Below are 15161 nucleotides of genomic sequence, written 5' to 3' on the forward strand. Positions count from 1 at the left end.
AGGTGTTACATGTAAATGATGAATCACTAAATCCCACTCCTGAAACTAATACCACACTATATGTTAACTGGGATTTAAATAAAAACTTAAAAAGCAAAAACAAAACAAAACAAAATTTCTTTATTTTTTTAAAATGTTTTTTTTATTTATTTCTAGGAGAGAGAGAGAGAAAGAAAGAAAGACAGCGTGAACAAGGGAGGGTCAGAAAAAGAGGGAGTCACAGACTGAAACAGGCTCCAGGCTCTGAGCTGGCAGTCAGCACAGAACCCGACGCGGGGCTCGAACCCACGAACCGCGAGATCATGACCTAAGCGAAAGTCGGACGCTTAACCGACTAAGCCACCCAGGCGCCCCAAAACAAAACAAAATTTCAGTCTTTGCTGTATTATCTGAAACCATTCTCCCCACTTCATTTAAGAATATGAAGTATGTGGTAGAAAAAATGGGGAAAGAACCTGTTCAAAATACATTGGCCACAAATTGTTCAAATATAGATGATCACACTCTAGAAATTTTTAAAAGATGAAAACAAGGTTTCGTTTTGCTCATCTATATAATGGATATTTTATTTTATTTTAAATAGCTTATTGTCAAGTTGATTTCCATATAACACCCAGTGCTCATCCCCACAAGCGCCCTCCTCTATGCCCATCACTCCCCTTCCTCTCCCCTCTCCCCCACCTCCATCAGCCAAATCAGAGGACTCTAGATGCTGGCGAGGATGTGGAGAAATGGGCACTCTCCTACACTGTTGGTGGGAATGTAAACTGGTGCAGCCCCTCTGGAAAACAGTGTGGAGATTCCTCAAAAAATAAACAGTAGAACTCCCCTATGACCCAGCAATAGCACTGCTGGGAATTTACCCAAGGGATACAGGAGTGCTGATGCATAGGGGCACATGTACCCCAGTGTTCATAGCAGCACTCTCAACAATAGCCAAAAATGGAAACAGCCTAAGTATCTATCAATGGACTAATGGATCAAGAAGATGTGGTTTATCTATACAATGGAATATCACATAGCAATGAGAAAGAATGAAATCTGGCCATTTGTAGCAATGTGGATGGAACTTGAGGGTGTTATGCTGAGCGAAATAAGTCAGGCAGAGAAGGACAGATGCCATATGTTTGCACGTATAGGAGGATTAGGAGGAACTTAACGGAGGACCATGGGGGAGAAGAAGGGGAAAAATAGTGGGGGAGAGGGAGAGAGGCAAACCATGAGAGACTCTTGAATGCTGAGTATAATGGATATTTTAAAAATTACTAAAGGGCAATTTAGCAAATGAATTCATCTGGAACTAGGTTAAACACAAACTGAATGCTTTTGGAAAGCAGTTTGACAACAAGATTCATGAGGCCTGCACGATAGTCAGTAATTTCCCTTCTAGGATTCTATCCTAAGGTTGAACAGAAAAAAATGTTGACAACTGTGTCTGTACCACTTGGTATACATAAACAAACTAGTCTCACTACTCTGAGAAGTGAAAGTTAACCACAGACCTGGACACACAATGTAAATTGTAATTACAAATATTTTTAATCAAACATGATTTTTTAAAAAAAAGGAAAATTACAATGTTGGTGAAATCTAGTATATGATGTATATCTAGGCACAGCTTACATCTTGTTTTTAAATAATAATTGACCCAAAAGTATCCATATTGATTATACCATCATCTGATGTGGTTTTTTTTTTCCAGCCTTCTATTGAGAACTCCTTCCCAGTGTCCCTCTTGGAGACCTTGAATACCTTAGGCTTGAGGTTTAGATGTCTGAAACCTGGGGCCAGTCACGAGCCCCAGCAGGAGAGTAGGAATTAAGTCTATAATCCAGTCTTGGGAATGGAGTGGGATTAGGAGGACACCCAAGGGGGCAGTAACTGAAGGTCCAGAGGGAAGGGCACAGGTTTCTTTGTGCAGCCCTTGAGAAATAACTGGCTATTTTTGATGCCTGGATAAAGAACACAGGATAAAATAATGAAGAGATCAGGGCTATGGCCTTCCCTTGACTCTAAACTAAATTTTTCCAAGCATCCAGTTCAGAGGGGACCACTGTAAGGACCATAGCCTAGAACTCGGAGGACAGGACCCCCCAATGAGTAAGTACATCTCCGTGAAGGAATCAAAGTCAGTGGGAACAAACTCCAAGTTCTAGAAACTACATTTGTCTTCTGGTCCAACTAGGGCTTCTCTTCTTCCTGGGTCTAGGCAAAAGTAGAACAGAGCACCATTTGGCCAGGGTTATGAAGACAAGAAACCCCAAGGTAGGAGGCCTCATTGCCTAGTACTGTCCATCAGAATACAAGAGGAAAAATTGAACTATTCCAGCCTTCTTGGGCCTCTGGTCTCTTGCTCCACAGTCAGACAACCTCTCCTAAGTTGATCCTTACACTATCAGAAGGTCTCTTCAATGATTATACCCATGTTTTAAAAAGCTACTCCTATAAGTTAGGAAAGAAGGATATGGAATCAACAAGGTCATATGGTAACAGTCCAGTGTGTCTGTGTTCTGTGGAAGAGAGCAAAGAATAGAGGGGAGGAATAGGTAGAGAGGAAACACAGTGCCTATTCCAGAGGCCATGCATCCTAACACTGACTTTCCATGCACACACAATTATAAACAGGTCATTTAATACATGAAGTAACCCTAAAGTAGTTATTTTCTTCATTTCACATACTGGGAAACAGGACAGAAAACTGAGGCAGACAGTGTATGCTCCCTAAGTTAGAGCCAAAATCCAGCAGGTTAGTATTTGAACCTAAGTCTGTCTTCCTGCTAATCCATGTTTAATTTTTCATAGCAAAACCTTTCTCAGGAGCCTCAGACACATCAGGATGCTTTTTCTAGGACTTGTAGACACTGGTCACCAGTGTTCCAAGTAGGGTGGGCTGACACAGAAAATATTTCTCTGGAATGTTCTAGGTAAAGTGACACTATTCTGGTGCCACAACCTAGTTCAAACCACCACTTAAGGTGCCAATTATCAGCTTTTAGTGGATTTTATTTTTATACTTATGTTCATATTCTGCTTGTCCTAGCCCAAAATTTGGTTAGTTTCATTGACTAAACTCGATCTGGTACAAATCAAAATTAGAATCTGGGGGTTTAAGTCCATCCTATGAACATTAATTCCCTTTGTGATAATGCAGGGTAGGTTACTTGAGTAATCAGGCCCCTTCCTGCTTTAAGATGGTAGTTTACCACAATATTTTTAGAGAACACTTCAGGCATTCTCCCTATTGTGAAATAAAATTGCATATTGCTGAGCGTTCCTTTTAAATTCCTGTCTCCTCTCTCATTCCTGGACTTTCTGAGACTTCCTCAAAGATGTCCCATGTAACAGATAAACATAGGAAACTGTCACTTTGCAGATTCTAAGATTCTGGTCTACTTCCCCATAATGAACGGCAAGAATTCAAGTAGAGAAAGTTGCCACCATGCGCCAAGAAATGCATACTCCTTTTGTTCTTTATAATTCTTTGTAGTGGGTAAACCCACTTTTTTTAATGAAAAGGACAAACTTAGAGGTTAGACTACTTGCCCAGATAGAGTGAGATAAAGGTCTGGAACGGGAAACCTGGTTTATTAGGTGGCAAAGCTGGTGCCCTGAGTGGCCCCTGTGGTGCTGTCTCCAGGACATCTTTCCCTTTCTTGTCTTCTCCAGAAAACATAAAAGCTCACGTTTGAACTCTGAAAAAGTGACTTCACACATTATCACTTGCTGGCATATTAAAGTACTCGATTCAAAGAACTGCTGAAGTTAGTGAGTTAATTTAACAAGAACACTGTGTAACACTTTAAAGTTCACAAAACTCTGCTTTTTCTTTTCAGCACCCAGTCAATGGCTGACCAAGAAGTAGGCAAACTTGTAAAAACTTGTGTTGGAGTTACAGTTAGGGATCCCTGAGGTTATATAGAGGCATTTTTTGTGCTTACTTGCCATGGAAATGTGATTGCTACTTATATTTTAGACAAGAATATTTTAAATATGTCTGGGCTTGAGACAATTAGGAATTTAGGGACTACCCACCACTCTCGTGTAGACTAGAGTTCCCAAATAAGGCTTTGTAGGAGAGATGATCTGAGATGAGCCTTGGATAATTGGGGAAATATGCCTGTGTAAAAACCAAAATGGTGGTGAAACCTCTTAACAAAACATGGCTGCGTGAAGAAAGTTACCGTGATGAGGGTGGGGAGACTGAGACTTGCTGCCTATTGCTGAGAATCTGATGGAAAACAGCAGGACGGCAACCCTGAGACAGGACCAGTCCCAAATTAAACTCTATGCTCTCAGGTTCTGAACCCTGAGGATGTGAAGCAATAGGACCCATTGCTGGTTTCTTGGAGATGCCTGAGGGGCAGAAGAGCAAGAAGTGGACGAGACTTTTACATGTAATGGCCAGTGAAATAGTGCTTATCTCTCTTTAATAGAGAACAAGAGGATGTGGTCAGTAAGAAGGATCTTGTCAACTGTTTTCTTTGTCCATTCTTCTTATTTGCTATCATCAGGTAATGTGCAAAACATCCAGTGAGATATGCCTGTAAAAAGATGCACCTTTTCTTTTATCTGTCTCCTAGATACCCAGATTCTTAGATAGGTTTACTCTAATAACACACTATTAAACTTTCCTAAAGAATTTGTCTCTTCATCTTTTAACCATGAAATATGAGCAACTTTAAATGAAAGATTTTTCTTTGAGAAATAAGATCCTGTGCCAAATATCTTTGAATAAGTCCATTAGATTTGACAAGCTGACTAACCCAGTGTTAAACCCTTAGAGAAAAGGATATTGTAAATACATAGGTCTAAAAATATTATAAACCTAATTCTAATTCATTGAGTGGATGTTCTATAACTTAAATGCTTTACTTTCAATACACACTGCTTCCAAATTTTCATTATAAAATCAATAGTTGCGAATAGCTAATCAATGTTATTGATATTATTAATGTTACTATTTATACAGAGAAACATGCAGACACAGAGCTAGACACATTACATGGATATACATTTAAACATTGCACATAGAACTTTTCTGTAGTTCCTGTTTCTGTTAGGAAGTACTTCCCAAAGCAAGAATACTGGATCAAAGGGAATGAACCAGTTGGGAAGACTTCTAGGGTGGATTAGGGTATTTTAGCAACAGAAGTCATAAGCATTCCCGTTTCCACATTTACCATTGGGTGTTTTCATGCATAATTTTTAAATATGTAACATGCCAATCTTCAAATAGACCTTCAGAATTCTCTATTATAGGTTCCACCAGTTGCACAAGATGAAAATCAGAATCTAATAGTCTACAGTTTCCAGAGACCATATTTCTCATAAGAATAAAAGTCTAAAACTAAGAGCTCCTATCTCCTGGATACTCCACTCACTGAAACATGTTCATATCTAATAATGCCTGCTTGGTGCCTAGTTATTTCTGGCTTACTGGCATTCCAGGGCTGGAGTCCCTGCACATCTGGCTTTCTATCCCCTTCAGCTCTATGTACCTGGTGGCTGTGGTGGGCAATGTGATGATCCTGGTAGTGATAAAGATGGAACGCAGCCTGCACCAGCCCATGTACTTCTTCCTGTGCATGTTGGCTGTCATTGACTTGGTCCTGTCAACTTCTACCATGCCCAAACTGTTAGCTATCTTCTGGTTTGGTGCCCGCAACATTGACCGGGATGCCTGCTTGACCCAGATGTTCTTCATCCACTGCTTTGCCACCGTTGAGTCAGGCGTCTTCCTTGCCATGGCTTTTGATCGCTATGTGGCTATTTGTGACCCATTACGCCACACTTTGGTGCTTACTCATGCAGTGGTGGGTCGTTTGGGCCTGGCTGCCCTCCTCCGTGGAGTACTCTACATTGGACCCCTGCCCCTGATGATTCGCCTGAGGCTGCCCCTTTACCGGACACAAATCATTGCCCACTCCTATTGTGAGCACATGGCCGTAGTCACCGTGGCATGTGGTGACACAACAGTCAACAACTTCTATGGAATGGGAATTGGCTTCCTGGTATTGATCTTGGATTCATTAGCCATCACTGCCTCCTATGTGATGATTTTCAAGGCTGTAATGGGATTGGCCACCCCTGAGGCTAGGCTTAAAACTCTAGGGACATGTAGTTCTCATATTTGTGCCATTCTTATCTTCTATATCCCCATTGCTGTTTCTTCTCTCACTCACCGCTTTGGCCATCATGTGCCTCCCCATATCCATATCCTTTTGGCCAACTTCTATCTCCTCATCCCACCCATCCTCAACCCAGTTGTCTATGCTGTCCGTACCAAACAGATTCGAGAGAGACTTCTCCACATTGTTAAGGTAGGTTCTCAATCCAAGTAACTGTTCTGCATCTGTGGGGCATACAGACAGTTACACATAAAGGCTCTGACTGGGGAAGCCAATGCAATAATACCCATGCAACTAGATCTTACCTGAGTTGTGGAAATAAGAGTCTAAGAAGAATGCTGGAATATATTCCATTTGATTATGGATTTTCTCAAAGTGGAGAGAAGAATATCTGAGAAAACCAGGGCATGAGTTCTTATATAGTATCCCTTTTCATATTTAACTTCATAAAACTATAAGACACAAGCATGCTAACCACAGAAGTAGGATAATTTCTATATTCGACATTTTTTTGTAAAGGATTTCTAGTTTCTCTTTGGGGTATGCTTTGCACAATTTGTGGAAGATAAAATTATACTCTAATACCTTCTTGAAGGCAATTTGCAAATTGTTAGTAAAGACCTTGGAAAATTCAACTGCATTAACAATCTTTTCCAATCCTTTTGGCTTGCCACAGAAAAGATCTTTTGTTGAGGATAGAGGCAATATGAATGTGACAAATCTTAATAGGACTTGGACTGGACCTCACTGCCCATAGGAGTTAGTCCTCAAGCCAGGTCATTCTCCAATTTAAATAAATGGAAATGCAATATCCCACATCTCCTCTTGATAATTAATTGGTCTCCTCTTCCCGTCTCCCAAAGAACATTAGGAAAGTTTGTTGTGGAGGCCCTGAAATGGTCATGAGGGACAGTAGCCACACTGAAATAATGACAAAGAGAGAAGAAAGTAACAGTGGGATTATTGGCAGGAAAGAAGTTGGGTAGAGATTGGAGTAAAAGTGAGATTAAGTGAAGACCTAGTGGTAGATACAAACTGTGAAATAACTTCACATCCTTCTGGAAAATTCTTGATTTTGTTATGATTGGATCCTTTTTGTTAATCAAAGAAGTTCTATAATGAGATGATTACTTCAGACTAGAAACTTGCGAGAATTTTGTGGTAATGCATGAAAAATAAAGCAATTCCCAATTTTAGTGATTCAGAATTATGGTATATTTATTTTAGTTCTAAAATACTTGAGACTTTAAATATAAAATGTTCATCTACCCTCAGTTTACAAACCATTACAAAATCTAAGGTGTTTTATCTTAAGTTAAAAATAAATACTTTAAATATTTATTCAATAAACATCTAATATTTTATTTATTTAATATTTAATATTTTGAACTTATAAATAAAAGGAAGCCAATGACTAAGCCACAACAATATTCAAACTTCCTATCATCCAAACAAATTTTTAGGGAAAACACAAATTTGGAACTAGCTAGGGGTTTAAGCTAAACTTCAGAAGAGTTTGCGATATTTTATTTCCTCAGAATCCTATGCCTAACGCTCTTTAGTTGGAGCATACTGATTTTCCTCCATTGTTTGGGGGTGAGGCTTGCTCATTCCCCCATCTCCTTATCAAGGACTCTGGAGTCCAGTGCCAAACCCAAGTTCATGTATCTTAGAAAAGTTATGTTCTATGAACATAATTTTGGTGCCAAATATACCCACTGATATTTTTAGATGAAAAGATAGTATAGAAGGCTCAGAGCTAAAAGTTTATCTCCTGACTGTCCCCTGAGCTTTGGAGAAAATTAAGAAAAATTATATATTCAAATCCATCAATGGCACCAATACTGAAGGGAATGACCAAAAGACCTTTGTCATGGGATAGTTCTTTGGCATATTGTGTGAAGTCCATGATTTATGTTACATAAAACAATGTGTATGGAGATCCAGGGCTTTTATTTGGGGTTGAACTGCATACAGTAGGGTTAGTACTATAAACTTCATAGCCAAATAATCTAAAAAACCCCACAATATGATGTTTCTAGATGAACTTCTATGTCTACTGTAGTTCAAAACCAAATACCAAAGGTCTCTAGCTTCATCCCCCTCAGGCACTGATTATGAGTAAAAAGGAGAAAATAGGATGTGGATGCATGCTCCCACTCCATTTAGTGGTAACCACCCATGACAAAGTCCAGACCCATCTAACCCGGAATGTGAGTTGAGTTACAGTAAAGCACTTAATCCCATTGTCAAATGTAGTCATGTCTGGACTCCTTCATAAACTTTCATGAAGGGGTGAGCTCAGAGTAGGATGGAAGAGAATGTATCCTTCCATAGTATGGGGGTATGACAAATAAGTCTAATAATTGAACATCTTATTTAAAGTCAATATCTTGTTTCTCCTTCACAGAAATGTATCTTTGTTCTTTTTTCTATCACCCACGCTCAAGGTGGGAATAAAAGACTATAAGTACCTCTCGAGCCGGCAAAAGTCTTCATGGAAAAAGTGAAGATGGGGTGGGGTACGTGGGTGGCTCATTTGTTAACATCTGACTTCAGCTCAAGTCATGATCTCACGGGTTTTTGAGCATGAACCCTGTTTCTCTCCCTCCCTCCGCCACCTCTCTCTCTCTCTCTGCCCCTTGCTCACTTGCACTCTCCGAAAAAAAAAAAAAAGTAATGATTAGGGAAAAGTTGAGGGAGGCATCCTTAAAGTTATTTGTAAATGGTCATGTGACAAAGATGGTTAAGAACTTGGGCTCTGAAGGGACCCCTGTGGCTCAGTCAGTTAAGCATCAGACTTCAGCTTAGATCATAATGTCACAGATGGTAAATTCGAACCCCACAGTGCACTCAGTGCTGACAGCTCAGAACCTGGAACCTGCTTCAAATTCTGTGTCTCCCTCCCCCACTCAGGTGCTCTCTCTCACTCTCTCTCTCTCTCTCTCTAAGAATAAAGAAACATTAAAAAAAAAAACCTTAGGCAGAAATGGATCTGACCCAATAACTATCAGACTTTGGATATATTCACAATCTAAGCTTCAAGTTCCTTTTATTAAAAATGAAAGTAATGAGAGTAGCTTCTTGGTTTTATTTATAAAGATGTAATGACATAATGAATCTAAAATGCCTACCTCATTTCTGGCAAATAAAGAAAAAACTTGCCTTTAAATAGTAACAGAATCTTATTGTACACTGAAAGGCCCAGAGGTAGAATGACTTAAACAAGTCTCTGGAAAAGCCATGGAATGTCTGCAATTGTTCCTCATGAATGTACCAGCCTCAGCTCTAGAAAATTCTTTCTGTTCTTTGCTTCTCTGTATAAAATCATAGCAACAGAGCCAGCTTTCCTCTAGGTTCCTTGGCTGCCCAGTACCCATTCACATACATCTGAGGATTTTCAACTAGTGACATCCATTTATTTAGTCTTGGGATGGTAAAAGGCTAAATATCTCTAAACATCTCTTGTATAACAAGTTAAAAGCCTATATTCACATGTTCGGTTGTACAAAAATGTTCCATTGGTTTTTTTTCCTGCATCATCCAACATGGGGCTTACAGTAAAAATAAAACCAAATTGAGCTATAGCAGATAGCACTTCCAACAAAATCCAATCAACTTTAATAATATCTTAGTCCATTCCAATTTATAGTTTAGTCTGATACAGGTTTTAAAATTCTCCCAGTTTTTGTCACCTCTTTCCTTGTGTTAAATTTAAAATTGCAGTAGGGGATGGGTGTGTTTTTACAAGATTGCTACCATGGCAGTTACATAAAAGAGGACTTTCTCTTTCCTTATTCCTCACCTGACCTCTGACCCCAAATACATCCTATTCTATACTTATGATTCTTCTTCACAGTGTGACCATGGGAAATGACCATCTCTACTGGATTCTCTGGCACTGTTGATCCACAGAGACTATAATCACATTCCCACAGGCCCCTGGCAGGGATTGTTGACTCTGTATCCTTCTAATTCTCATTTCTTTGCCCCAGTACCAGGGATGTGTGCAAACTGGTCAGAGTGATCACCCTTACTTTCTTTCAGCCAACCTCTTTGTCTCACTTGTGCCTCAGGGATGCTTAGGATCCACTTTGACACCACTTGAGACTTGGGAGCTCGGTAAAGGAGGAGTAGGAGATATGGTTCCAACTAATGTCCTTTCTCCTGCTGGGAACATAGGGTCTTTATGCCTAACCTAATCTAAAGCTAGAAAGATAAACCTGTTCTGCCAGATCAGACACCCACATTTTTTTTCCAGAACAGATGCCCTTATAAATCTTCTGACTTTCTGGATCAAGGCTTTTGAACTTGAAAGCCTAGAATCATCTGTCCTGCTACAAGGGCACAGTAGAAAGCCCTGGCTGTTCTGATCTTCTATGACTGGATTCTAGAATTGAGGATTCTAGAATTGAGCTTGAGAAGTGACTCTGCAAAATATTTAGAAATAAAAATCTGAGATCTGAGGGATCTACACTTCTGGAAATCTTGTCTGACCAGCACAAATCTTCTTGGAGACTAATATGGTTGTTTACATTTTTCTTCAGGAATGAAGGAAACCAACTCACTTAAGTCAAATAGAACAAACATTATCTATGTATAAAATTTATTATGTTGCTCACAATTGGATAAGAATCTTGGCAAGGACTCCTTTTCAAGGAATTTCTGGTTCAATTCTGACTTGTTAGAGTTGGACGGATATGAAAGTGAGAGTGAGACCTAATTATTCCAGTGATACAAGCGTCCTTCTGTGTTTTACAGACAGATTAGATAAACAAATATAGGATATAAATAAGTAGGCAGGTAGACTTTCCACTTAGGAGCTAATGTTATTCTCAACTTGATTAGTACAAAATTTCATGTTTGCACGTATAGGAGGATTAGGAGGAACTTGACGGAGGAGCAAGGGGGAGAGGAGGGGCGGAAATGGTGGGGGAAAGGGAGAGAGGCAAACCATGAGAGACTCTTGAATGCTGACAAAAACTGAGGACTGATGGATGTGGGGGGAGGGGGGATGGGCATGGAGGAGGACACTTGTGGGGATGAGCACTGAGTGTTATGTGGAAACTAATTTGACAATAAACTATTAAAAAAAAAAAAACAAAAAAAACAAAATTTCTCAGATGTATCTAATGTTAGGGCATTGTACTGTGTCTTCCTGGCCAAGCTGAAACTGTTTCCCAGAATTCCTTTCCCTGTGAGGTTTCTGGTTAAGGGTGCCTGTAGGGCCCATTTCTGTGAGATTGGAAGGCAGTGGTGACCCAGTAACCATTATTTTCTAAAGATTGGGGTAGAGCACCCAGTGCTGCTATAGCTCCTTCTAGATCCCTGATCTGTGAGCTCACCTTGTTCACAAGAAGTAGCCACTGAACCCACAATTCCTTCATCTCCTGCTTTATCTCCTTCCATTTCTCCAAATCCCGGAGCAGGTGTGTGCTCAGCTCCATGATAAAAGGCATCTCTTTCTGCCACTCACCTGCATTGTAAAGGTTGGAGACAAGGAGTGATATGTGGATTGTAGGCTTCCTCTGTGGGTTCTAGAGATGCTTATCCTTACTCTTTACTCTTCCAGTCCACATCCAAGTTTTCTTTGAGTGTTGGTCCTGCTGAACTGTAGGGTCACTTCAGACACAGGGTCTTCCATATAGTTCACCAGATCCATTAATTGCTTAAGGTCTAATACCTATAATCAATCTATTAATCCATATCATTCATAGTAGTTCTGCCTCCCTAATCAAACCATAATTGATATATCCTATCTCTTTCTATATCCACCCTCATCCAGTCTAAGGCAGGAAGGAAAATCCAGTCAGTACTACTCCAGGTACCTTTGTAGAATAGACAGGACCTCACTCTTACCTCTTTAAAAAAATTTTTTACCACTCCTGTTGGCAATAAGAATTTATTCATAGGGTTATGATAGCTCCCTAATAGAGAAATGTTTTACCCTGGGACTAGAATAAAAAGTTATAAGCTAAAAGTTAAGCAGATTTGGGACATGAGTCACTACAACACAAGGCTCTGGGGAGAGGATCAATGTCATTTTCTATACCTGAGAGATTACAAGGCTACAACTAAAGGGAAGTGGTAGCATACTGCTTAAAAATATACAGGGGAACACCTGGATGACTCAGTTGGTTGAGTGTCCAACTTCAGCTCAGGACATGATCTGTTTTGTGGATTCAAGCCCCACTTTGGGCTCACTACTGTCAGTGCAGACCCCACTTCAGATCCTCTGTCTCCCTCTCTCACTGCCCCTCTCCTGCTCATGCTCTCTCATAAAATAAACATTTTGTTTTGTCGATTGTTTCCTTTGCAGCGCAGAAGCTTTTTATCTTAATGAGGTCCCAACAGTTCGTTTTTGCTTTTAATTCCCTTGCCTTTGAAGACCTGTTGAGTAAGAAGTTGCTGCAGCTGAGGTCGAAGAGGTTGTTCTCCTCTAGAGTTTTGATGATTTTCTGTCTCATGTGTAGGTCTTTCATCCACTTTGAGTTTATTTTTGTGTACGGTGTAAGAAAGCAGTCTAGTTTCATTCTTCTGAATGTTGCTGTCCAGTTTTCCCAGCATCATTTGCTAAAGGGGCTGTCTTTTTACCATTGAATGCTCTTTCCTGCTTTGTCAAAGACTAGTAGATCATACATTTGTGGGTCCAATTCTGGGTTCTCTATTCCTTTGGTGTGTGTTTGACAATAAACTATATTCATAAAACAAATAAACATTTTAAAATATAGGATTTAGTGTCATCACAACTATCATTTATTGAGCATCTTTTTTTTTTGCCAGATATGAACCTAGTATATATGTTACTTTATAGAAGTTAACCAATTATAAAGCCTCAAACCCTCAGATATAGATACATATTATTTTGAAAATGAGGCCACTGGCTTTGGAGAAATTACTTAATTTCATGAAGGCTCATTGACTTGGGTTTGAAACTTGGTTCCACCACTTTGAGATGTTTCTATTACCATGTTACCACTATACTACAACTACCTCTGCTGGGCCATCTTCTGTTGAAGTGAACCAATAACCACATAAGAACCACATCTGAGTGATTTTTGTTTAACCAGAGGTCCTTCTGGCTACTGTAGCTTGACACAAGTCCCTGAAAGTAGATCAGGCTCACTTACTGTCATCTGTTCATAGACAGTTCAGCTTTGAATAACTCTATTTTGAATTGTGGATCAACAGGAAAGATACTATTCATGTTCCTGTCTGAGGAGAGTTAAATGACAAATTAATGAACATTAGTTTAAGGCTTAAGGCCCAAACTAAGACACTATCAGTACAGTTGCATATTTTCATACGGTTACATATTTTCTTCAGGAACACCCTCTGTTGAGTGCCTCATTATCTTTCAAAGCCTTTTCTGGGTTAACAATATAGTCTTACATTAGAGAAATACCTTCTTGACCGGCAGATTTCCCCAGTATAAATCTTCCCAAGCCTCCCCAAACATCTAGGTTTCTGAATTAACAACTTTTTGTGTGTGAAGATTATGTTCATCTGTAAATCAAGCTATACCATCTTGTGACTATTTTTAAACACATATAGTGGAATACCAATGACTATATGACCTCTAATGGGGTATTTACCTACTAATTTATGAAATTTGTTGGCATCTATAAAATAAGATTTTAGAAGATGACCCCTAAGCTCCATTTTTAGGTTCTAAATTGAAAAACCGTGACTTTACCAAGGGAACACCAGAATGGAATTGCCTTTGAGTACCAGATATGGGAGCAATATTCCATTAAGGATCTTTCAGCAGACTTGGCTTCCTGTAACTTTTGTCTCCATTGAATGAGGATATAAACTCCATTTCTGATGATACAGCATCCAGACATCTTCCTTCCATTCATGTATCTACATACTCCCTTTCCTCTGGGTTGATATTGCTGGTAATGACAGAAGCTTAGAAGTAAGAAAGCCAGCCAAAGTCAGGAAACTGGAAGAAGCATGGTGTCAGTCATCAAATAGGCTCCAAACTAATTCTTGGGCAAAAATTTGAAGCAGACAGACAGACAGACAGACACACACACACACACACACACACACACACACACACACACACTACAACTAAGCAGATGATAGGACAGAATTCAGGCAGAATAGGCTGTTAAGAATGGTGTGCTGAAAGAGACAGTGGTTCTAGCTGTAGCATTTAAGGTTTTCTGGTATGAGTCACTCAAAGTTTGTCTCCTATCACACTGCCTTATTGTTCTGATTGTATACTTCATGAGTATAAAAATGCCACTCATAACATATTTAAGGCATCAATAAATGTTTGGCTAGATAGATGAATGAACTTGAGAAAGCATGAATTTCTTTAAGCTCAGATGGATAAGATCTAATTACATGTCATACAGGTATTACAAAACTTGACACAATTAAGATGTTACTGTCTTAAGTCTTCAGAAAAACCTTAGGGTCATAGACAGCTGTTATACCAATAGTCCAAGCCAAATGCTAACAATGGACTTAGGAATCATTACTATGGGTCATATATTTTCATGCTTATCTATTAGTTGACACTGAAGTGGACATAATATTAGTTCCTCAGTTAGTGCTTAAAATCATTAGAGATTGAGACCAATAAAATCACTCTACAGTCCTGAACTGGAAGCTGATTCCATTTCTATAATGAAAATAGGTCCATCTAAATCCTGCCCATTCTGAAAATTTTAAGTCAAACACTAGGGGTCTGTATATGCGCTTTAGAGAAGAGATTCTCTGATTTGGAGCGTAAGTGAACTTCTTAACCGCATAAAGAGGCATATAATTTTTGAAAAACAAGTTTTCATCCAGAATCTCTACCTAATTAAATTAAAGTATAGAATTCTTGCATTACATTAAATATTGGGATTTTAAAATCAAACTGCTATCAAACTTTCAAATGTATTCAGTGTTATAAAAATATTTTGATGCCCATCATTATGTTTAAAATATGGGGGCTCCTGGGTGGCTTAGTCGGTTAAGCGTCCGACTTTCGCTTAGGTCATGATCTCGCGGTTCGTGGGTTCGAGCCCCACG

The 15161-nt window shown here is 39.3% G+C and overlaps 1 protein-coding gene across 1 annotated transcript; it reads left to right on the top strand.

The window, feature by feature from the left end:
• The first annotated feature begins 5387 nt into the window (after positions 1 to 5387).
• On the top strand, positions 5388 to 6341 carry LOC144229993 (olfactory receptor 52M1-like). The gene has a single exon (XM_077762151.1). It carries the CDS (start codon positions 5388 to 5390, stop codon positions 6339 to 6341), a length of 954 nt encoding a protein of 317 aa, XP_077618277.1.
• The last annotated feature ends 8820 nt before the right edge of the window (positions 6342 to 15161 follow it).

Source organism: Crocuta crocuta, unplaced genomic scaffold, assembly GCF_008692635.1.
Source record: "Crocuta crocuta isolate KB4526 unplaced genomic scaffold, BGI_CrCroc_1.0 scaffold306, whole genome shotgun sequence".
Classification (NCBI taxonomy): domain Eukaryota; kingdom Metazoa; phylum Chordata; class Mammalia; order Carnivora; family Hyaenidae; genus Crocuta; species Crocuta crocuta.

Bases quoted from the DNA above. Each gene is read 5' to 3' on its own strand.
- LOC144229993 (XM_077762151.1), top strand. From the start codon at position 5,388: ATGTTCATATCTAATAATGCCTGCTTGGTGCCTAGTTATTTCTGGCTT.